Source organism: Lynx canadensis, chromosome A1, assembly GCF_007474595.2.
Source record: "Lynx canadensis isolate LIC74 chromosome A1, mLynCan4.pri.v2, whole genome shotgun sequence".
NCBI lineage: Eukaryota > Metazoa > Chordata > Mammalia > Carnivora > Felidae > Lynx > Lynx canadensis.
This window is the reverse complement of record NC_044303.2, coordinates 132837990-132862411: the sequence shown is the minus strand read 5'-3', so window position 1 is coordinate 132862411 and position 24422 is coordinate 132837990. Positions and strand designations below refer to the sequence as shown.

General features: G+C 35.1%; 1 protein-coding gene across 3 annotated transcripts in view; it reads left to right on the top strand.

Moving 5' to 3' along the window:
- Positions 1-24422, top strand: part of CENPK (centromere protein K) — a 58737-nt gene that overhangs the window by 27500 nt on the left and 6815 nt on the right. The window contains exons 6-10 of one of the 3 annotated variants that reach the window (XR_003970280.1): positions 1344-1426; positions 1526-1624; positions 1962-2094; positions 7333-7409; positions 7822-7875. Coding sequence is in view for 2 of the 3 variants with exons in the window: in XM_030321969.1 (XP_030177829.1) it covers positions 1344-1426; positions 1526-1624; positions 1962-2094; positions 7822-7875; positions 8487-8645 (528 nt within the window). In the remaining variant the exon portion in view is untranslated. Of the gene's footprint in view, positions 1-1343; positions 1427-1525; positions 1625-1961; positions 2095-7332; positions 7410-7821; positions 7876-8486; positions 9332-19415; positions 19465-24422 lie in introns of those variants that run through there. The other 2 variants (XM_030321978.1, XM_030321969.1) reach the window with 2 other exon arrangements.

Below are 24422 nucleotides of genomic sequence, written 5' to 3'. Positions count from 1 at the left end.
CATTTGCAAATTTTTCCTGTTACTTTTCTCTTATTTATTTTTAATTTAATTCTATTGTTAGATCATATTTAACGTAATATCAGTGTGGTTGCTTTGCAATCTTTGTACTTCATTTTTCTTTCCTATGTGTATTACCTTTTCTCTGTTCCTGTTTTCCTCTCTTTCCAATTTCTTGAATTGTGTATTTTTAAAAATAAAACCATTTTATTTACACTATTGATTTATTTGGTTATTTCTCCCCTTTTTGTGGTTTCGCTAAGGTTTATAATAGACATCTTTATTTTATTTATTTATTTGTTTGTTTACATTTTTATTTTATTTTTGGGAGAGATAGTGGGAGTGGGAGAGGCAGAGAGAAAGGAGGATAGAGGATCCGAAGTGGGCTCCATGCCGACAGCAGTGAGCCTGATGTGGGGCTTGAACTCACAAACTGAGAGATATGACCTGAGCCAAAGTTGGATGCTCAACTGACTAAGCCACCCAGATGCCCCTATAAGAGACAACTTTAAATTGTCACTGATTTTGATGTATAAAAAGCTCAGGTAAACTCTTGACATCAAGAAAGTGGAATACTAGCTAATATGTTAAAAAAACAAAGATACTAGAAAAAAAATCCAGATGTTCTTGTAATTTGCTGTAGCAACACAGAGTTCTTTTGGTGTTCCTCAAATACCTCACACATATTCTTGCCTCATTGCCTTTGTACCTACAATCTTTCTGTGTGGAACATTCTTTTGCTAGATATTGTCAGTGTCATATCTCTTGTCTTTATCTGCTGTGATACTCTTAACCTGATCAGAGAGGTCTCTCCCTATCATATTACCTAAAAGAGCCATTCCTGCTCCTCATTTCTGTGTTCCTATTTTGACTTTTTTTTTTTTTTTTTCATGATACTGATTGCTCTCTGCAGTTATATATTTGCTTGTTTGGATTCTCCTGTTTGTTCATCTTTGAATCCTTGACTCTCTCAACTATGCCTGGTAGTCAATGATCAATAAATATTTGTTAAATGAATAATAATCATTCATGTTTGTTTCTGTAGAGTCTTCTTAGAAAAGACACCTAATCTCCCTGATTACTGAAAACTTAATCATTTAATTGGATTTTAGTGTGAAATTTATTACTCAAAACCCCTTCTTATATTTTTGAATTTAACACATGAAATATTACAAAGAACTTAGTATCTGCTGTATTTTTTCCTTTCAAAGACTTTCTGATGGTCTTTTGCTCTTGATTTTTGAGTATTTACCCTAAACAAATAATGTAAATTTCACTCTCATTCATAAATATAACTGTTTATGGGATTACAGACTAAGTAATTAATTTGAATTGTTTTGTTCTAGTTCCAAAAATTGAGACATGATCTTGAATTGGTACTCTCTACTCTTCAGTCAAAGAATGAAAAGTTAAAGGAAGACTTGGAAAGGTATATTTATATTATAATTGCCTTTAGTTACAGATATATGTTGAATTGGCATTAATGTTTTATTTGGCTATTGTTGGTTTTGTTTTTCCATGTTTAAAGGGAGCAACAGTGGTTGGAGGAACAACAACAGATATTGGAATCTCTTAATGTAGTGCACAGTGAATTGAAAAATCAGGTTGTGACAATTTCTGAATCAAGGTATTAATTTTGTATTCTAGGTTTTTGAAATAGGAAAAAGTTTTTTAAATGTTAACATGAAATACATAGATGAAAATAGGGGAAATTTTATTAGAAGTTGCGAGTTTTACTTTAATTTTTGCCAACTGTTAGTTACATGGCCTTTTATTAATGACTTGACCTGTAGTTTCCTTATATGTTAGAGAATTTTACTTTCATAAAGCTAGTTACTTGGTTTGAACAAATGAAGTTTGAACAAAGTGTTTGATCAACTTTATGAGTAACCAGTTACATATACTCATTATTTTATGTATTTTATCAGTAAAATATTTCTCTTAATTTTTAAAAAACCCATTAGAATCTTAGATGAGCTGAACACTAAAATGCATGATATAAAAGAATATAAGGAAAAGCTCTTGATTACCTTGGGTGAATTTCTGGAAGATCATTTTCCTCTGCCTGATAGAAATGTTAAAAAGAAAAAGAAAAAGGTAAGTTTTAGAGAACAAATTCATGTAGCTATTTATATATGAGATTGTTTCACATAGGCTCAAATGTAAATTTTCTGATAAATTTTTGTAGTTTATTATACATTTCAAAGACACACAGATACATGTAAAGAAATCTTCCATCATCACATTATAATACTTTTTGAAAAATTAGAAGCAACCTAGTTGTTCAATAAAATAAGATTAAATACATTTTTTTTCTTTTTTCTTTTTTCTTTTTTTTAATGATTTTTATTTATTTTTGAGACAGAGAGAGACAGAGCATGAGCAGGGGAGGGGCAGAGAGAGAGGGAGACACAGAATCTGAAGCAGGCTCCAGGCTCTGAGCTGTCGGCACAGAGCCCTACGCAGGGCCTGAACTCACAGACTGTGAGATCATGACCTGAGCTGAAGTCGGACACTTAACCGACTGAGCCACCCAGGCACCCCAATACATTTTTTAATATTATATCCATATAGTGGGGGAAAATATACCTTTTAAAAATAACATATTGAACTACCAAAAGAGTTTTTAAAATGCTCACAATTTATTATTAAATTGATTAAAAAAACAGCTAATTAGCGGGCTTTGGGGCGCCTGGGTGGCTCAGTCGGTTAAGCATCTCACTTCAGCTCAGGTCACGATCTCACGGTCAGTGAATTCGAGCCCCGCGTTGGGCTCTGGGCTGATGGCTCAGAGCCTGGAGCCTGCTTCCGATTCTGTGTCTCCCTCTCTCTCTGCCCCTCCCCCGTTCATGCTCTGTCTCTCTCTGTCTCAAAAATAAATAAACATTAAAAAAGTTTAAAAAAACAAAACAAAACAAAAAAACAGCTAATTAAATTTTATGAGTCTAATTTGTACTAAAAAATGTAATAGTGCCTCTGTATGGAGGCTAGGATTTTAGGTGAGATTTGTTTTTGTTTTTACTCTTTTCAAAATTTTCCATGATGAGCATACGAAACATTTAAAATCAAAAGATATCTGTTAGTTAATGTGAGTTCTTGACTATTTAACTAGTCAAATTTAACTATTTAACAATAGTTCTTGACTATTTAACTTTTTAGTAGTTACTATGTAACAGACCTTTTTCACAAAAGCAAATAAATATTTCATTTGGTGACAGAAGATTGGGAATAACTACTTTAATTCCTTTTTCAAAAACAGTGTGTACTATAAATAAAGAGAGCTTGTGGAAGTGGGGAAGGCATTGAAACTGGCACCAGAATGATTTTTCTAAAATATATATTTTAATTATTTTTTAACATAAAACTGATAGTTCCCTTCTAGAAGTCTATAAACTCCTTAGAGTAATGAATTTATATTCGGGATTTTGCCTATCTCTTTAGCCTCCTTTCTAACCATTCTTTATTTATCTCTTGCATGAATCCATTCAACTGTACCCTGTAGTTCCAGCAAGTATGCAATGACCTTTTTGTGTCTTATACATTCTGTTCCTTCTGCTTACAAAACATTTCCTATCTGATGAAGATAGCAAATTCTTACTTAAGTCACTTCAAACATCATCCTTTAATACTTGTGTGAAGTATTAAATGCAGTTTATGTGTCATTTTATTAGCATTATCACATGATTTTGTAGTAATCATTTATATCTATCTCTCTTTTCACCCACCCTGCACTCTGAGCTCCTTTATGTGTTGAATTCATTTTTGTAGGTCTATTATCTTGCTTATGTATTCTAGTATCTTCTGAGTTCTTATTTGTTTGCTTTTATAAATGTTTTTTAATTTTTGAGATAGAGAACAAGCATAAGTGGGAGAGGGGCAGAGAGAGGGAGACAGAGGATCTGAAACAGGCTCTGAGCTGACAGCAGCAAGCCAGATGTGGGGCTCGAACTATGAACTGTGAGATCATGACCTGAGTCAAAGTTGGATGATCAACTGACAGCCACCCTGGAACCCCCATGAATTTGTATCTGTTGAATGACTGTGACTATATTAGGAAAAGAAGAGGAAGTTTTCTTTGTTTTCTTATAATCTGTGTTTTTTATCCTTATTCTTCCCCTTCTTCATTGTAACTATGTGTTTCCCATTCTACCCATTGTTATTTGTATACTTTGTTCATTTCTAAAATTGTTGACAGCCTTCTGTTAACCATTTCATTAAGTTCATGATTCCTTACCTCTTAATGATCATAATCATAGAATAACTCACATTTTCTGATTCCAGTCTTGTTTTGTTTTCACCATTTTCTTTAATCTATCAAGCTTCTCTACCAGTAGAACCAGAGTTAAAGCATTCTGAAAGGAATCATTGATCACAGAAGCCATTATGGATTTGTTAAGTTACATTTGATAAACTCACATTTTTAAAATGAAGTATATGGACCATTACTACATGTTACAAAATGATAGAGTACTCATTTTTTTTTTTCTCTCTCCCTTTGTCTGTCAAGCAGTAATACGAGATATATGAGTTAGCTTAAGCTGCTAGAGAAAAATACCATAGATTAGATGGTTTAAACAAAAGAAATATATTTTCTCACTTTTCTGGAGGCTAGAAGTCCAAGATCAAAATGCCATCTGAGTTGGTTTCTGCTGAGGCCTTCTTCCCTGGCTCTGGACAGCCATCTCTTGCTGTGTCCTCACATGGCCTTTTCTCTTTTCGAGTGTAGAGAGAGCTCTCTGGTGTCTCTTTCTCTTCATATAAAGACACCATTCCAGTTGGATTAGGGTCCCACCCTTATGGCCACATTTAACTTCACTTACCTCCATTTCCAAACGTAGTCACCAAGGAGGTTGGGACTTGAACATGTGAATTTTGAGAGAAACAATGCAGCCCATAACGCTGTGTTTTGTCATTCAAAAATATGTACAAAAAAGAAAGAAAAAAACCCTGAATCCCTCCACCGTATTGTTAACATGAGGTGAACATCATTTGAGACATCTTCATAAACACATCCATATATAGAAGCATAAATGGATTGATAGATGTTCAGATCAATGTAGTTTTGTATAGACCAATATAAAATAAGTATTAGATGGGGTACCTGGGTGGCTCAGTCCGTTAAGCATCCAACTATTGATTTTAGCTCAGGTCATGATCTCATGGTTTGTGAGTTCAAGCCCTGCATTGGGCTCCACACTGACAATGTGGAGCCTGCTTGGGATTCTCCCTCTCCCTCTCTCTGCACCCCTCCCCAGCTTGTGCACACACATGTGTGTGCACACTCTCTCTCTCAAAATAAATTTAAATAAACTTAAAAAAATAAGCATAAGATGTAATTTTACTTAAATTGATAGAAGAGAAATGTTAACTCAGATAAATATTTTTGTGCCTCAAGTTATTTTAGTTCTGGAGAGGTCCCTAATATAGAGAAAAAACAAATTATGAATAACATTATAAAAGATTAAAAGACCTAAAAAATGTTCATCTTTCAATTTTAGGCAGTATTCACTCACTCCCTGCTATTAAAGATGAAGAAATTAGCATTCTTCCTATAACACCATTACAATTTGTTATTTGTTTTAACTTTGGCAGGTTTATAACATTTTTATTCTGTCTCATAACATTATTTATATATGTGTTTCGTGTTCACATTGTATTGGATTCAATGCTTATCATCTTTGACCATTTATTTTTGAGTTTTTAAGTTAAACTAATTGATTTGATTGGTTTCTTTGAGAAGTAATTTGTTCAAGCAGAATTCCTGGGCATTTTATTTTTTGGATTCTTGACTGATAAAAATGCTTGGTTTGCCTTTATATGCAAAGGATATTTTTGGCACATTAAAAAAAAAAATCTCAAGACCTGGTAGGGATTGTTCCATTCTTCCGAAATAGGATGTGCTGGGCCATCCTGTAGATAGCTAGGCCAGCCTGTAGATATCTTTCTGCTTCTGAGTATATGTCTGAAGAGTTCTTTATCTTTGACCTTCAGTAATTTAACAGATACCTTACAGTGTTGATCATTCAGTATCATTTTTGTTTTGAAGATGACATTTTTTTTTAATTTTTTTTTAAAGTTTGTTTATTTTTGAGACAGAGAGAGACAGAGCATGAACAGGGGAGGGGCAGAGAGAGAGGGAGACACAGAATCTGAAACAGGCTCCAGGCTCTGAGCTGTCAGCACAGAGCCCGACGTGGGGCTTGAACCCACAGACAGTGAGATCATGACCTGAGCCGAAGTCGGACGCTTAACCGACCAAGCCACCCAGGCGCCCCATAGATGACATTGTTTTTAGGGGCAAATTTAGGTCACATTTCGTTTAGTGGAAATTTTATTTTATTATGGTTTATATTTTCATATCCTTATGTTGAAAGGTTTTTTTTCTGCTCTGCTTTCATTATATTTTTCCTCTGCTTTTTCTTTGATTGTCTCAATCTGCGCTTTTTTGCTATTTATTTCTGTATCAGTTCTTTAATTCTGTTTCTTTCCTCACTAGTGAATGCTGCTTTTCTAAACCACTCTTTCATTTAATAAGGTATTAGAGGTCAGGAGATTTTGAGGTCTAGCTTTACTATCTTTACTCAGGAATCACATTCATTTTCACTATTTCTTTAAAATATTTGTAGTTATGTAAGACTTTATAAGGGCTCCAAGGTAATCTTTGACTGGTATCAGGAAAGTACAAGCTGTCACTGTGGTAGATGACTTTGCATTTAATTAAATGTCTGAACTCAAAAGCTGCTGATTGGGATTAGTATTATCTTGGAGGGAGATTTCTAGCAGAACCCCTTTAGATGTTGTCCTCGATAGTAAATGTGTTGAATGATAGAATTAGGACTATATTTTTCAGCTGACTAGACCTGGGCCAAATAAAATATTTAGTGAGGGACATAAAATCTCTTTTTTGGGTTTGAAACATTAAAGAATGAAGCAGACATATCTCAGCTAGATGTAAGAAAGAGGCTTAGACATTTTAGATGATGGTATGCTGAGAGGTCAGCAGGGCAAAATTGATATCTAAAAGGTAATGAATAAACTTAATAAAATTCCAGCATCTATACAAGTATGAAAGTGAGTTTTCCTTTTCATCTTTGGTGTTTGAGTCACACTTGTATCATATGGAGACTGGTTTGAAAAAGAAAAAAAGATAAATTAGAGCACATTTAGAGAGCAACTATGATATTGAGGGGCTGCAAGTCTACAGATTATGAAAAAAAATTGAAGGAACTAATGACAATTAATATGGCCAAGACTTGGGGCTTATAATACCCATCTTCAAATATTTGAGGGATCTTGGATTGCATTGGAATGGGATTCATTCTCTATCATTCCAAGGGAAAAAGAAGCAATGAATTGAGTTAACATTAAGAACTGTCAAGAACCATAGAAAGTTGAACAAGGCTCCCTGGGAAGTAAGTTTCCTGTCCCGAAGCTGTATAAATAGGGTTTGGAATGCCATTTGTTTGAGATATTTTGATTGGAAGTCTCAAAAATTAGACTGTGTTTTACATGAGTATATGTAAAAAAATATAATTTATCCATTATTTATTTACAGGTAGTCTGAATTGTACTTTCTAGTAATTCACTTTCTTAGAGGTTGTTTGAACTTTGTTTTTATGAACGTGACTGTGTAGTACAAGCAGATTGTTTACTTTCAGAATTCTTTTAATATCACCTAATTCTAAATATTTGGTTTTGGTATACCTTGTACCATTGCAGGTAAGAAATACTAATTTTTAAAAATTTCGTAATAAATATAGTTTAATATTCTGCCACTGGTAGAACTGAGATGTTAATTTTTTGTTATTCACATTTCTGTCAAAGACAAACATTCAAGAATCAACTGCACAGCTGATAACACTGCATGAAATGTTAGAGGTAAGCATTTTGTGTAGTTGTTTTGTCTTCAAGATTTCTTTTAATTAGTGATTTCTAAACAATTATACACAGGCTTGAAACAGAAAATACTGGTTTAGTTCTTAAACATACCAAATTTTATTAAATCAATTTTTATTAATTTATCTTTACTATAAGATAGTTTGTTTTCTATCCATTACTAGAAAGAATATTGTCATTTTTAAAAAAGAACATAGTTAGAGACTAGCCCTTAATCATATTCTTAAGATTATTACTTAAAAAAAATTTTATGATGTTATTTATTATTTGCACAGTGAAACCCTATGCTTTTACATTGATGGAATCTTTAGTTGGCACCTCTGTATTCTATCTGAACTACATATGTGAGTTTAAGGATTCTTTCCACATAGTTGCAGAAATCTGTACACAGTTTTAAACATGTTTCCATTTATTAATATGTAGTTTTTTTAAAAAGGAAGAAAATCGCTTATTTAAGTTAATACATGGAAATTATGACAAGCAATTATTCAAAGAGAAAAGAGATCAACATTCTTTGGTAAACAAATTTTTAATGTTTTATTATAGCTGTATCAGTTTTTTACTAAGGTATTATGAACGGTATTTTTTTCTAGATTCTTTTAAATAGATTATTTGATGTTCCACATGATCCATATGTCAAAATTAGTGATTCTTTTTGGCCACCATATATTGAGCTGCTCCTGCGTAATGGAATTGCCTTGAGACATCCAGAAGATCCAACCCAAATAAGATTAGAAGCCTTCCATCAGTAAAAGGATGGTCTCTTTTTTCACACAGTACTTAATGAATCTTGTCATTCAAGGATAATGGAAACACTAAGGATTACTTGGACAAAGAACATTATTTGCAAATCAAAGCACATAGTCCCTCTTCCTTTCATCCATAAAATGACACATGCCACCTACAATTTATAAATGATCCTTTCACATTCAATTAGTACCTTGGTGTTTTCAACTCGATGGAAAAGAATGCAAGTAAAAAACATTCTAGACTTAATCGTAATAAACTTTTGATGTATCTTACTTCTGCAGTATTCTTTGTTAATTTATGATACTGTTACTGTGATGTTTTCCTTTTGAATTTGTGACAGTTTATTTTATGTATTTTGAGTTCCATTTGGAGCTTATATCTCGAAATTTAGCAATTATAATGGAAAGGCCATTTAATTTGTAGATGGCTTTAAAATTGACAATATCTGATATAGAAGGAATCGTAATTTAAAAGCATGTAGTAAATCTGTTCCATGTGTACTGCCTTATTTCTAGATTTAAAAATTGGAACAGAAACTAATGGATAAGTGTAGCATGAAAACTATATCTTAATATGTATTATATAACAAGTGATATATATTAAACCATGCTGTTTCTGTTTATTATTGCTAACAAAATTGTGTTCATAAAATTTTGTTAATTCTCCATGACCTTTCTGTAAATAAAACTCTTTGGTCTAAAAGTCTCTCTACCTTTTTTGGTGATGTGGCATGATATTTTAATAAATTAAATAGACTTTTTCATAGGTAGAAAAGTAAGGATATTATAGGACTCATTCAAGATTACATATAATCTAAACTAGAGAATTCCACATGCTTTTAGTACCATTAATTTTCTAAGAGGATGTAGTGTGTACTTTTATATTTGAAAATGTGGTCTCGGGGCGCCTGGGTGGCGCAGTCGGTTAAGCGTCTGACTTCAGCCAGGTCACGATCTCGCGGTCTGTGAGTTCGAGCCCCGCGTCAGGCTCTGGGCTGATGGCTCGGAGCCTGGAGCCTGTTTCCGATTCTGTGTCTCCCTCTCTCTCTGCCCCTCCCCCGTTCATGCTCTGTCCCTTTCTGTCCCAAAAAATAAATAAAAAACGTTGAAAAAAAATTAAAAAAAAAGAAAATGCGGTCTGCTGTTTATCCACATTTCTTGCTTACCTTCAATACTTCATCTTTTTTAAAGTAAGCAAATACTTCTCCAAGTATATCTTACACCTTTTAGAGAGAATAGAAATACTGTTAAATTTTAGAGAATGTAAGTTCTTTTACAGGAAGATGACATATAAAGTACCTTGCTAGAATAGTCAAGTTGGGAGTCAAAGGAATGAGCATCTTTTTAGTTCTTGAAGTTACTGGAGAAGGGAGAAATGGTTCAGTTCAGTCAGTATAACCCTGACAATAATTCTACAAAGTAGATAGTACTGTTGTCCATGAACTTCTTTGTGTTGCAGATTACGGAAAGAAATAAAGTAGTAAACATCTTGATTTATTGGGCAAATCTTCATTCACATTTTACTGATAAAGATATTGGTTAGGATTTTTTTAGTGCAATATCTTGTGTAAGACTTTAAGGAAAACTGTGATGATTACATCTCACTTTACTTGACCCAGGCTTTTTACCAAGATTATTTGCCCACTTTTGATATCAGTTATAAACAAAGTAAGTTATAGTAGAATTTTCTTGATTTGTATTCCATCTAAACTTACAGCCCTTGTAAGCTGTCTATGGTTTTGAGTATGTTGGAGAAAGTGTTTTAAGTTCTGAAAACTGTTACGTATTTTTACTTTTCACTGCTTTAAGATAATCCCTGGAATCTATTAAGGTTTATAATTTGCTTTAATTTTACTGACTCTTAAATATGATAATGCAAAATATCAGAAAGTAATACCACATTCTAGCTTTCCCACATCAGATGGTGATGTTAGCCTAATTTAAAAACAAAAAAACTGATGGGGTGCCTGGGTGGCTAGTTGGTTAAATATCCGACTTTTGATTTCAGCTGAGGTCATGAGCTCATGGTCCTGAGATCTAGCTCCATGTCTTTGGGAATGTAGCCTGCTTAAGATTCTCTCTCCTCCTCTGCGCTTCCCTGCTCCGTGTGTGCATGTGCACACACGCCCTCAAAAAAAAAAAAAAAATTAAAAACAAATTGTTTTAGTCTACCAGAAAATATACTTAACTTTGTTATTGGTTGATGTGTATGCACGGATTGATTTTGGAGAAATTAAATATCTATTCGGTTGAAAATTCAACCCAGTTGAATATGACCCTTTTGAGACTTAAGATAAGTTTTATGTGGTTATAGGTCTATGTTAACATTTCTGATTCCCCATTTTCCTTAATTTACTTTTTAGTTTATTTAGCTATTAGTTAACTTCTTTTTTCCCCCATAACTTTTTTTTTTTTTTTTTTTTTAATAGCCTCCACACTTAGTAAGGGGCCCAATGCAGGGCTTGAGCTCACTATCCTGAGATCAAGACCTGAGCTGAAATCAAGAGTCAGAGGCTTAACCAATTGATCCACCCAGTTGTGCCCCTTCCCCCAGCACATATTATATTTAGATGTCTCTAAATAACATTTATGTACATCAATACTTTGAAGTCAAGATACTTGATCTTATTTATGTATTAATAAATAAGCACATATATTTCTATAACACAGATTTGTTTTTCAATATATTGACAACTATTTCAATATGATTTTTTAAAGTTTTACTTATTTGAGTAATCTCTACACTCAACATGGGGTTTGAACTCATGACCCGAAACCAAAAGTCACATGCTCTTCTGAATGAGCCAGCAAGGTGCCCCTCAATATGATTTTTTTTTAATTGAGTTATAGTTGACATATATTTTATTAGTTTCAGGTGTACAACAAAATGATTTGATGTTTGTGTATATTGTCAAATGATCACCGCAGTAAATCTAGTTATCATCTGTCACCAGGGTTAACAATTTTTTTTTTACTTGTGACGAGAACTTTTAATACGCAATACAGTATTATTAACTATAGTCACCATACTGTACATTATATCCCCATGACTTCTTTGTTTTAAAACTGTAAGTTTGTACCTTTTGACACTCTTCACCCATTTTTCCCACTTCACATTCCCTGCCACTGGCAACTACCAATCTGTTCTCTGTATCCATGAGCTTGTTTTGGTTATTATATTTTTTATGTTTATTTATTTTTGAAAGAGAGAGGGCATGCTCATGAGTGGGGGAGGGGCAGAGAGAGGGGGGGACAGAGGATCCAAAGCAGGCTCTGGACTGACAGCAGATAGCCCAACGCAGGGGTTAAACTCAAAAACTACAACATCATGACCAAGCTGAAGTCAGACACTTGGCCAACTGAGCCACCCAGGCACCCCTGTTGTTATTGTTTATAGGTTACACATATAGGTGAAATCATATGGTATTTGTCTTTCTTTTTCTCTCTGACTTATTTCACTTAAAATAATGTCTTCAGGGTCCATCCTCATTGTTGCAAATGGCAAATTCCATTCATTTTTTGGATGAATAATATATATATATATATGCCACCTTTTCTTATTATTTTTTTGTTAATGTTTATTTATTTTGAGAGAGAGGGAGACAGAGGAGAGGCAGAGAGAGAGGGAAACACAGAATCCAAAGCAGGCTCCAGGCTCTAAGCTGTCAGCACAGAGCCTGATGTGGGGCTCAAACTCACAAACCATGAGATCATGACCTGAGCCAAAGTCAGACACAGCTAACTGGGCCACCTAGGCACCCCTATACCATCTTTTCTTTATCCATTCATACATTGATGGACACTTAGGTTGCTTTCATGTCTGGGCCATTATAAATAATGATGCAGTGAACATGGGGTTGCATCTAACTTTTTAAGTTAGTGTTTTCATTAGTTTGCTTCTTTGTTGCTTTTACCAAGAATTGTATTTTTCAATTCTCTAGAACATTCTTTATTTGAAAGTGAAGTTGGGTTAATTGTAAGTGTATATTGCAAACTCTAGGGCAATTGCTAAAAATATTTTAAGTATAATTGATGTGCTAAGACAAGAGAAAAAGTAGAATTGTGTAAAATGTTCAGTTAAAATGAGAGAAGGCAGGAAAATGGAAGACAGAGAGGACAAAAGCAATGCATAGAATACAGTAACAAATATGCAAATATTAATCCAGTATATCAGTAATCACTTTAAATGTGAATGGACTAAATACACCAATCCAGGCAGGACTGTCAAAGTGGATGAAAAAACAAGACTCAGACTCTGTGTTTTCTACAAGAAACTCATTTGATATATAAGGACCCTGATAGATTAAAAGTGAAGGTATGGAGGAAGATACACCATGCTAACACAAATCAAAAGAAACCAGGACTTTATTAATTTAAGACGAAGACTTCTGAGCAAGGAAAATGACCAGGGCTTACAAGGAACATCACATGTTGATAAAACTGCCAATTCTCTGAGAAGACATAATAGTCTTTAATATATATGCACCTAACAACATCATCACAGTGTATGAGGCAAAAACTGATAGAACTGCAAAAAGAAATAGATCATGACCCGAGCTGAAACCAAGAGTCAGACGCTTCACCGGCTTAGCCACACAGGCACCTTCAGAAAAAAATTTTAACAAAAGAACAAAGATTACCTATTTTATAGAGAAAGAAATAAATATAACAAAATTCACATAATTTAAAAATATGATAGTGTCTGGGAAGAGCCCCAGTCTTACATTAGAGGCAAGGAATTAACTTCTTACACCTCCATAAATGCTGAAAGTACATGTGATTAAATGTATTAGAGCAAAACAGTTTATTACAGCACTGCAAACAAGAGCATCAGCATTGTTGTACTGGATTTCTTTATCTCCAAGTCCCACAGAGCAATGTGATGGCGCTGGGTGGAGACTACACCTGCAGTGAGTTTTGCCATAGCTGAGAAGACCAGGAGGAGAATGCTGAGCATTGTCTGTAGCAAGCCGCAAACAAGGCAGACCTCAATGGAGAGCAAGTACTTAAAGCATTGTCACATTGTGGTTACCTTGACATAGTTAGTTGCCGATATGACCAGTTCAGAAAGTACTCAATGTCAAAAGATGGGTAGTTTTGTGGTCAGCAAGAGTGTGCAAGAATCATCGATCATGTCCTCGGGAGGACTATCTTTCCTAATACAGATAAGAGACCAAACATAGTAGTCCTAACAGTGAGAATCTCCTTGACTCACAAAGCAGAATTCAACTGCAGTATATAGGAAACATACCTAAAACAAAGTAATTCAGAAGGGCTAAGCATAAAGGAATGGAAAAAGGTCTATAAAGCATAGAGAGACTTTTGGCCCATTTTGAAATTGGATTGTCTTTCATCCTACTGAGTTTTGAGAGTTTTTATGTATTCTGGAAACAAGTCCTTTATCAGATACATAATTTACAAGTATTACACAGGCTCCTGGGTGAGAAAAACAGCAATAGTAGAAACACTGGTGAAATTTGAGTAAAGTCTACAATTTGGTTAATAGTATTATACCAGCAGTAGTTTCCTGGGTTCAGTAATTTTAATGCAGTTATATAAGATGTTAACCTGAGGGAAGCCAGATGAGAGATATATGGGAAATCTACTATTTTTGCAACTTTAAAATCAGTTTAAAAAGCTAAAAAAATAAGGCTTCAAAGTGGTAAGAATGAGTTCTCACATTAGTATACTCTTTTTTTTAACATGTGACATTGATAAAATTTAGAAGAAAACAAGGAAAAATAGGAAGACTTAAAAACTAGATAAACATTGGAAGATCAGCAATCAGAAGAGAAATAGCTGTGAGTGGAAATGACTCTGGGTTTAGAAGCAACTTAGTGAATATGAGATTTTGGTTCTTTCTTGGAAATGAATATTAAAACTTCTCCATATGAGAAGGAGGACTAGAATCAAGGTCTCTCATTAAAGCTAAGGGCTTGAGTGAGTCTCTTCACAGTCAAAACCTTGTGAAAGGAGATCTAAAACAAAAACTACTGAAGATTATAAAGCTGTGAGTGTGAGAAAGTGAAAGTGGCAACAATGCAAAGATACAGCTTTATGGCCAGGAAGTAAGTGGGGATATTTAAATACCCAGTGTTGCTTGGATAGGTGTAATAGCCAGTCTCCAAGATAAATGATCCTCCTCTGCTGGTATTCATGTCCTTGGGTGGCCCCACCTCCACATATTGTGTCAGTGTTGGTCTCTGTGACCAATAGAATATGGCAAAGAGACAGTGTGCAGCTTCGAAGGCTAGATCATAAAAGACATTGCCTCTTCTATCTTGATCTCATTTGGATTGCCAAGTTCTTGAAGAAGCTTGACATCATGATATGAGAACACTCAAATAGCTTGTGTTGAGGCTCATAGGAGCAAAAACTGAGGTCTTCTGCGAACAAAGCATCACTCTGTCTCAGCTGTGTAAGTAAACCATTTTCAGCTTTCAGATATCTAACCCTGGCCAAAATCTTGACAGCCTCCTCATGAGAGACCCTGAGCCAGAACTCTTCAGCTAAGCTGTTTCTGAATTTCTGAAACACTGAAACTATCAAAAAAATAAATGGTTATTGTTTTAAGCCATTAACTTTTGGATTATTTTATTATATAGTAATAAATAATTTTATCATGGTGATGCTAAAACACCATAATAACTGCTTATGGACTTGGGGATGGGAGAGACTAAAGCAATTTTAAAACTCCTAGGTAAAAGGGGGTCAAAGTAGAGGGTGAGGAAAAGAATAAAAATGACAAACCATAAACATAACAGTTTTCCTAGTAAAATGACCAAACAAAAATGTTAAATAAATGAAGGAATTTAATGCAAAGAGCCAGAGCAACAGATTTTGTTTTTTGAATCTTCCTACTTTCTAAGGGAACTAAATTTTGTTTGGGTAATCCACTCTTGTCTACAGAGCCATGTATTTAGCTAAACCAAACATGGTTGTCTGTATCCCCTTCTTAGTGATTTATTTAAGAATACATTTGGTGCAATATTGACTTAATATATATGTCTTCTGAGGAACTTTTGGGATAGATATATTTTTTTTTTTTACTGATTAAAAAAATATACAGGAGGAGATGACTTCTTCTGGTGGATGTTACTGGGTCCACATGGAACATCTGGAACTGTTTAGCCATTTTGTAACCATAAGTAGAGCTGCCATGGACAAATCTGGCGTATTTAGTATGGCAGAGTCACAAAAGAGAACAAATTCTGATAATGTTATTGAGCCAGTGAATTAGTTGACCCTAGAGGTGCTTTGCTAGGGAACATGATATATAAGATAATAAATTCTCCTTCTGGTTTAAGTAAGTTGAGACAGATTTTTTATGTTACTTGAAACTGAAGGTATCCTAGCTAGTAGCAACATCCAACAATGAAACATTGACTCTCAGTGAAATTAATTTTATGGAACAATCTGATGAAGACTTTAAAATGTGTATTTTGAGGTTGTTTGAGAAATTTTTCACCTAAAAAAAGCTAGAAATTATAACACAAAAATAGGAACAAATGAAAGAACATTTGGCTATGAAAAGGAATTAATTACAAAGTCCCATACCTTATTAATATAATTTAAATATAATTCTATAACTGAGATAAACTCTTGATTGAGTCAGAGATTGATTTAATAAATTGAAAGATAATTTGAAGAATTCATCCATAAAGATAAAAAGATAAAAATTATGAAGAGCAAATAAGAGATATAGAGGACAAACTGAGGAACTCCACCAACATAAACCTTCTTAAAGAATAGAGAGAATGCTGAATACGTAATATTTGAGTACATAATAGCTGAAAAATCTTCAGTATGCAGAACAACAGAAGCGCTCAGAAAAAGATGCTCACTGAATTCTGTGCAAGATAAATAAAGGTAAAACCACAGCATGAAATCGTTTGCAAAACATCAAGGAGGAAGAGAATACTAAAGGTACTAAAGAGAAAAGATAGTTTAGTAAGATAGAAATAGCAATCCTATCTTTCATCTGCAACAACAGATGGTGAGGCTGAGGGGGGTAAAAAGGTCATCAGCCTAGAATTCCATAATAAGCTAAACTATTATTCAAGAATGAGGAAAAAACAAATTTTCTGACATAAAAACTAAAAACCTTTTCTACTGCGTACTCTCCCTAAAAAAACTCGTAGCAGATATACTTCAAGAAGAGAAGTTAACTTCGGAGGATGGGGGATAAAAGAACCACATAACTTTATTTAATATCAGCTAATGAAAGGAAGACATGTAGAAAGAAATTGTTTCTGGAAAAGATGTTGCAAGGATTTCTACTTCAGAACATCTGGTTATTCAAACAATAAATACAACCTATGTCTAAAGGAAAAATCCCTACAAGGTACCAAGTTTGTATTAGCATGTTCATGGTGGGAAGAATAGCAGTTTTTCCACATTGTTGCCATATACTATATGCACATAAGTTGTGATGTATCTTTAGGAATCAGAAGTAAGGAATGAACTTTTGGTAGAAAGTTAATTTATGCAAAAATACTTAAGGTTTTTTGAAGACAGAGTTGGATTTCCCTCTTATTTTAGGGTGTAAAGTGTTCATTTTGACTGGAGCATGTATGTGTATTTTTTTTTTAAGTTTGTTTTGAGAGAAAGCAGAGAAAGAAAGAGAGTGAGAGCGGGGCAGGGACACAGAATTCCAAGCAGCCTCCACACTGTTAGCAGAGAGCCCAGTGCGGGGCTCTAGCTCATGAACTGTGAGATCATGACCTGAGCCGAAACCAAGAGCCAGATGCTTAACCGACTGAGCCACCCAAGCACCCCCATGATATGTATTCTTATTGTCGAATGGCAGTAAGACAAAGGGCTGTTTTTGCTTCAGGACAATTGCATGTTATAAAGAATCTATGTTTGCTTTTTCCAAAGAAAAAAAGTGAAACAAGTAGTCAAAAATCTCTCTAAGAGCATACAAAGAGTCCTAAAAATCAAAGAAAAAAAGTTAAAATAGACTATCTTAGAATTAGGAATTTCTATCTACAAACTCTGTCTTCCTTTAAAGGGTTAGAAGGTAATCCATAGAATGGGGAAAGATATTTATACTATCTATATCCAACAAAGGACTTAAATCTGAAATATATAGTGTACCCCCAAAATCAATAAATAGAAGACATTCATCCCAGTTAAAAATTATCCTGGTAAAAAAGTTAACAGACACTTCACAATAGAGAATAAATATTTTGACAATGTTTTAACAATAAAGGAGATAGAATCTGAATCCATTCAGGCTCTGTAACAAAATACCACAAATTGGGCACTTATAAACAACAGAAATTCCTTTGGCACAGTTCTAGAGGCTGGAAATCTGCTATCAGGGTGCCAGCATGGTCAGGTGAGGGTCTTGTTTCTTGCTCTTAGTGCCTTCTCACTATGTCCTTACATGGTGGAAGGGGGAGGGATCTCTGTAAGGTCTCTTTTATAAGAACACTAATTCTATTTATGAGGATTCTACCCTCCTGACTTAAGCATCTCCCAAAAGTTCTACCTCCTAATATCATCACATTAGGCATTAGGATTTCAACTTGTGAATTTTGAGGGTGACACAAAGATTCAGACTATAGCAGAGAGGAACTCTAGTTTCCAGCTAAGATGAAATAGACACACTTCTCCCTATTTCTCCCACTAAAGCTTGGCACATTATATGAAGAATACATGTTAAGAAAATTGAAAAGTGGACTGAAAAAAACATACTGGCTAGAGACTTGGTGAATTGTGGTTCCATTTGCTGCATGGAAAAGACAGACGAACATGTCTAATTCTGTATATCACAAGAAGTTTGTACTGCCTTATAAGACACAGCCAAGTAGACATTTAGCTCTCAGAGTCATTGGCGTGTAGATGGTCTTTAAAGTCAAGGAAAAGCATACATTAATCAAAGGAAAAATCAGTTGATAAAGAATAGAATGGGTATCGGGACTGACTCCTGGGCATTTTACTATTTAGTAACTGGGAAGAGGAGGAGAAAGGACTATGCAGTCATACAAAAACTAGAAAAGTACAGTATTTCCAGAAGTTGGGAGTGATTGATTCAATTGAATGTTGCTGGGAGTTCAAGAACCACAAAACTGACCACAAGAATGGCAACATGGATGTCAGAAAAATCCTTAGGTGGACTTTACTGAGTTCTCTATCATTTGAAGCTCTATCATTTATGTCACTAAATTATGTAGTGCATTGCATTTTCCCTTATCACACTTTCATATTGTTTTCCAATTTATGAATTTATTGAGGAAAGGAACCTTATATTTTGTTACTTCTTAGCCTTCTGCACAATGCTAAAGAGTGGCACTTATTAGCATATAGGGGTTTTTATTTTTATCTCAGTAATATACTTTAGCTTCATCTTCTCTTTTTTGAATATTAGATATTGTATAGAATGGTTATAAACCATTGATTATACTCACTCTTTTCAATCTGTTTTTTTCTTTCTGCTATTGCTCAATATGCTAATAAAAAAGTAAATAAGTAAGTAAATAATAAGTAGTTAAAGCTGTTTTGCCTCTGAAGTTTCAGAAATTGCCAGATTAATTGTAATAACAAATAACAGTAATCTTTCTTTCTTTTTGTAAAATTGTGAATTATTCCCACAATACAGAGATTAAAATAATAGATAATAGAGATTCACATACACTCAGTACATTGAATTAGCCGACATTAACATTTTATGATAATTCCAATTGTTTTATTTTTCAAATAAAATTTTATAGATTTAGTTGATGCCACTTTGTGCTCCTTAATTTTGTTCTTTTCTTTCTCCCCCAGGTTAATTATGATGTTCAAGATACTCTATGTTCTTCCCATGAATGCTTTTGTAAGTCTGACATATATATTTGTTGTACTATTAAGTTTATATAAATTGCACAATATTATGTACATCTTATCCCAGTTTGGATCAACATACCCTATTGAAGCATTTCAACTTCCAGTTATATAATTTATTCATGTTGACATTTTTGTAGATTTAATTCAATTTAGTAATTCCAAGCAAGCATAAAATCAGAATTCATCTCATTTTTCTGAAAATACAAGCAAACAGTCTAATTTTAAGAAATGCCTTCGTTTTGGAGAGCTGGCTGGCTCAGTTGGTTGAACGTCTGACTCTTGATTTCAGCTCAGGTGATGATCTCACTATTTGTGAGATCAAGGCTGGAGTCGGGCTCTGCCCACACAGCGCAGAGCTTGCTTGTGATTCTTTCTCTCTCTGTCTCTCTCTCTCTCTCTGTCCCTCCCAGACTTGTGTGCATGTGCATGCCTGCACATGCTCTCTCTCTCTCAAAATATATAAATCAATAAACAAACTTAAAAAAAAAAAAAGAGGGGCACCTGGGTGGTTCAGTCAGTTAATCCGACTTTGGCTCAGGTCATGACTTCACAGTTCATGGTTTGAGCTCGCATCCCTCTCTGTGCTGACAGCTGGGAGCATGGAGCCTGCTTCAAATTCTGTGTCTCCCTCTCTCTCTGCCTGTCCCTTGCTCACACTCTGTCTCTCTCTCAAAAATAATTAATAAACATTAAGAAAAACAAAGAAATTCCTTGGTTACTAAGTAAAAAAATTAAATCTAATTTACATGCTAAGACATTAAAAATTGTAAGTTAAAAGTCTGTTCTTACCTCTAAAAGTTTCTCGGTCTCTATTCTTGGGCTCTCAAACTCTTCTGCCTTTGCTCCTATTTTTCAGTCTCTAAAATACATATATACATACATGGTGTGCATCCATCCATCTATCCATACATACATACAAATTACCTTCCTCTCTCAATTTTCTGTTTATTCCTTTTTTGGAATCGTGAGCTCCTGACCTGAGCCAACACCAAGAGTCACATGCTTAACTGACTGAGCTACCCAGGTTCCCCTAGACTTAACATTTTTCATCAATTTATATATGTATGTACTTTTCTGTGTGAATATTCTACTTCAGTAAAAAGTTTTTAAAAAAGAGACAAAAGAGATAGATTAACTTAATGTAATACGTGGATCCTGATTTCAATACAGCATTTTTAAGCGTTTATTTGCAGTTGAGGGAGGTCATCTGATATTTGCTGAAATTAAGGAATTATTAATGTTTTAAGAGTAAGTGTGGTATAGTAGTGGTTATTTATTTTTTGTCCTTATATTTTAGAAGTACAACTTTATTTAGAAATATTTAATGGATGCAGTGAAATGTTATCTGGGATTGGCTTCAAGATAATCCAGTGGGATGGAGCAAGTAATGGGAAACAATTGGTCATGTGTTGACAGTTTTTAAAACTGGATTATGTACAATTTGGGGTTCATTATATATTGCTCTACTTATATGTATGTTTGAATTTTCTTTAATGCAGTTAAAATGTACATACATATGGACACACATATAAAGTTAAACTGACACTTCATTGCTCATGCTAATAATTTTTCTCCCTTACTCATATTTTTCTTAGTCATTTGGAGGAGAAAAGGGATTTGTTGGAAATTTTTCATTACTCTTTTTAGACGCAGGATGGCACTGTTTGAATAAGTAATTAGCCAATGTCCACTTCTCAATGAATATGCTCCTTTCCTTTACAAGGTTGATACTTTTAGGGCAGTTTGTCTTAGTTGAGAGCAAAAACTTTCCAGATAACTTGTAGAGATAATACTACTCGCACATTAACTTTAGTTTCCTGTGCTGGCTGTATCTAATACCTATTTTTTTATTTTTAAGGTTTCGGTTCATAACTATTTAAAAGGTAGTTTCAGGCAAAAACAGCTCTGTGCCCACTCTTAGTTGAGAGGAAAAACTTTCCAGATAACTTCTAGAGATAATACTACTCACACCTTAACTTTAATTTCCTGTGCTGGTTGTATCTAATACCAGTTTTTTGTTTTGTTTTTTGTTTTTATTAACGTTTAGGTTCACAACTATTTAAAAGTTAGTTTCATGCAAAAACAGCTCTGTGCCCACTCTTTTTATTTTTTGTGTTTACAATTATTGCTAGGAGATTAGTCATCCATGTATTTTAATGCAAATACATCTATCTATCAATCTTCTATCATCTATCTATCTCCATATGAATCCTCGTTATTTAAAACTGTCAATGCCAAGCACAGAATGTATTTCTACATTTTCAATGGCATTGAGCCAAATACTACTGATTAAGGTCAAGATGAGGACTATTGACTGTGGACAGATGCTTTCCCCTTTCAACCCTCAGAAAAAGAATGGAAATAACTGTATTCTTGGACGTTCTCAGTCTGATTCATGCCTTCTTTTAGCCAACTATTCATGTATTCACCAGAAGAATTACACCTACTACCTCCGGTGTAGGAAGAAAAAAAAATGTCAAATGAGCAATAATGTTAGCAGAAGCTTGAAACTTAAGAGCGGGTATTCAGAAAGGTCCTCCTCCCCACCCCCTTCCCTCCGGTCCAATTCCCCTTTCTGGTTCTGGCCATCGGAAATTGACTTGGCGGTAACTACCGACTGGAATTTCAAGGCGTCAATACCCCGCTCCCCCGCCCACCGCCCCCCCCCCCCGCCCCCTCCAGCCTCGGAAACTCTTAAACCTCTCCCTACCCTACACTCAACCATAGAGACAGATAAATGATGCAGCAGATTACACCGCTGAAAGGCAGCATTTGTCCTGAGCTATTTTCACATTTTTTCCTGTTTCCGATTTGTGTGCCAGACTTTGTTTGCTTGCTTAGGACATGGAAAACATATTTGGGCATTTCCCCCACAGTTTAATGCCAGTGGCTTTCTCCCAGCAAATGAAAGTGAAAGTGCTACGTTGTGGTGGAGTTTTCTCCCTTAAAGTATGGACTGGCAGCTGGTGTGGAGGGTGGTGTGGGGGTGGGCGGGAGGGTGGGATTGGGAAGCTTGAAGAACCAGTTTTGAGGTTTTGTTTGTTTATCTTGAGATCGCAGCAGGGTTCCTGGTTTTTTTTTCCCCCTTTTTTTGGGGGTCTGACTTTGGATTTATTTTCATTTGGGCAGTCACTGAGATTTCATTCAATGTACCGACTTAAAAAAATACACTCCACTTGTAGCTTTCCCCGGTTGCACTTTAAAACACCATCCAGTCTCACCCTCATCTGGAAATAATGCAAGCTTCTCTCTTTTCCCCCGCTCCCTCCTCCCCCACTTTTTTTTTTCTTCTTTTAAAGCCCCACATAACCTGAAGTCGGTAATCAGATGGAAAATGTGCTGGTCTTAGTTTACTTTAGTCCACTCTCCCTGTTGGTGGCAGTTTTACTTGTTGAGGTATATTGAAAAAACAGGCATTTTATGCACATGTAGCTATTGAGTTTTGAAATCTGCCACTGATCTAAGTGTGCTGTAAGTTTCCTCAAAGACACTCATGTGCAACTTTTAATATTTTTGTTGTGTGCAGTTAAAAAAAAATTCACGGAGAAGGCAACCAGAGAACTTAACAGTGACACTAATTCATCTAAAGTCATTCATCCTCTCCCTCCCCCTTCCTTTTTCCAAGAAACAACTAGTCACAAACCAGGCTAGAATTTCTTAAAAGAGGAGGAGGAAGAAAAAGAGGCGGAGTGGGGTAGGGGACTGAGTTTAGAAGGGCCAGAATTTCTCTCATTCACAGGGTGGAAAAGTTGACATTGTCTAAGCCCTTCTGAATGGCTGGTAGTTGGTTACCCCGATTGTACCTCTACCTCCCCTCCCCCTCCACGTGACGACCCAGGACACATGCGCACCCGACGCAGCCCGGCACATCTGCAGACTGACGTCAGTGTGCTCTGCCTCCGAGGAAAAGCTGCCAAAATTTTCTCCTGCTGCAATTCAAGTTGGCTGGGGGCCGGTAGTGAGATCTAGGGCTACTTCAACAAAACTTTGCTGCCCTTCCTGCTCCTCTTGTCTTCTTTTCTCTTGATACCTTTTGATGCTCTTCACATGTTATTTGCATAGCAAAGGCACTAAGCTGTCCAGGAAGAGAGGGCACCACTTCCACCCCCAATAAGCCTTTTTTCCCCCTTCCTTCCTTTCTTTTTTTCCTTTCCTTTTTTTGGAGGGGGGGGGGTCGAGAGAGAAAGGGGGTTTGCAAAGGCAGCATCTCAGGATGATAGCCTGGATGTGTTGATGGCATCTCTTTTATTGCCAAATCGGAAAGTCCGTTCTCTAAAGCCCGGGTTAGCCAGACTATAGGGTTTTATTCTGGCTGCAGAATAAGTAACTGACTGCTGTGGCTTTGCAAAGGGGGGCAGAAAAAAAAAAAAAAAAAAAAAGAAAGCAGAGAGAGTACGTGAGTCGTCCAGTGCAATCTCTATTGTTTGAAACTTACTTTTTATCAGAATTTGAAGATGAAAACGGTAAGGAAGACTTAACAATATTCAATGAAACCGTTTTTTTTTTTAATTAAAACTTGTGCTTTGCTTGTCTTCCGAATAGCGCGTAGAAAACTTTTTCTGTGTGTGTGTGTGTGTGTGTGTGTGTGTGTGTATGTGTGTGTGTGTGTGTGTGTGTGTGTCTGTTTTTAATGGCAATGAGTGAGCTTGACTGAACTCATTTTACAGATAGAAATCTTTTTAACTCCAGACTAGTCGGGAGTTGGAGAATTCTGGGTCTTGCAAGTATTTTATGATGCCAAAAATACACGTTTATTGTATGGATAGACATGTTTTGTGAAATATGACTTGATTATGATGATCGTGGTCTTTTAACTAATCACCAAATAGTGATTGGGAAAGTAATAATGATGTGTACTTTAAACTGATTTCTAAGAAAAACCTTCTGCATTTTATAGTTTCATGTCAGTGTCTTAAGCAGTCAGACAAGTGCATATTTTATGCCTGG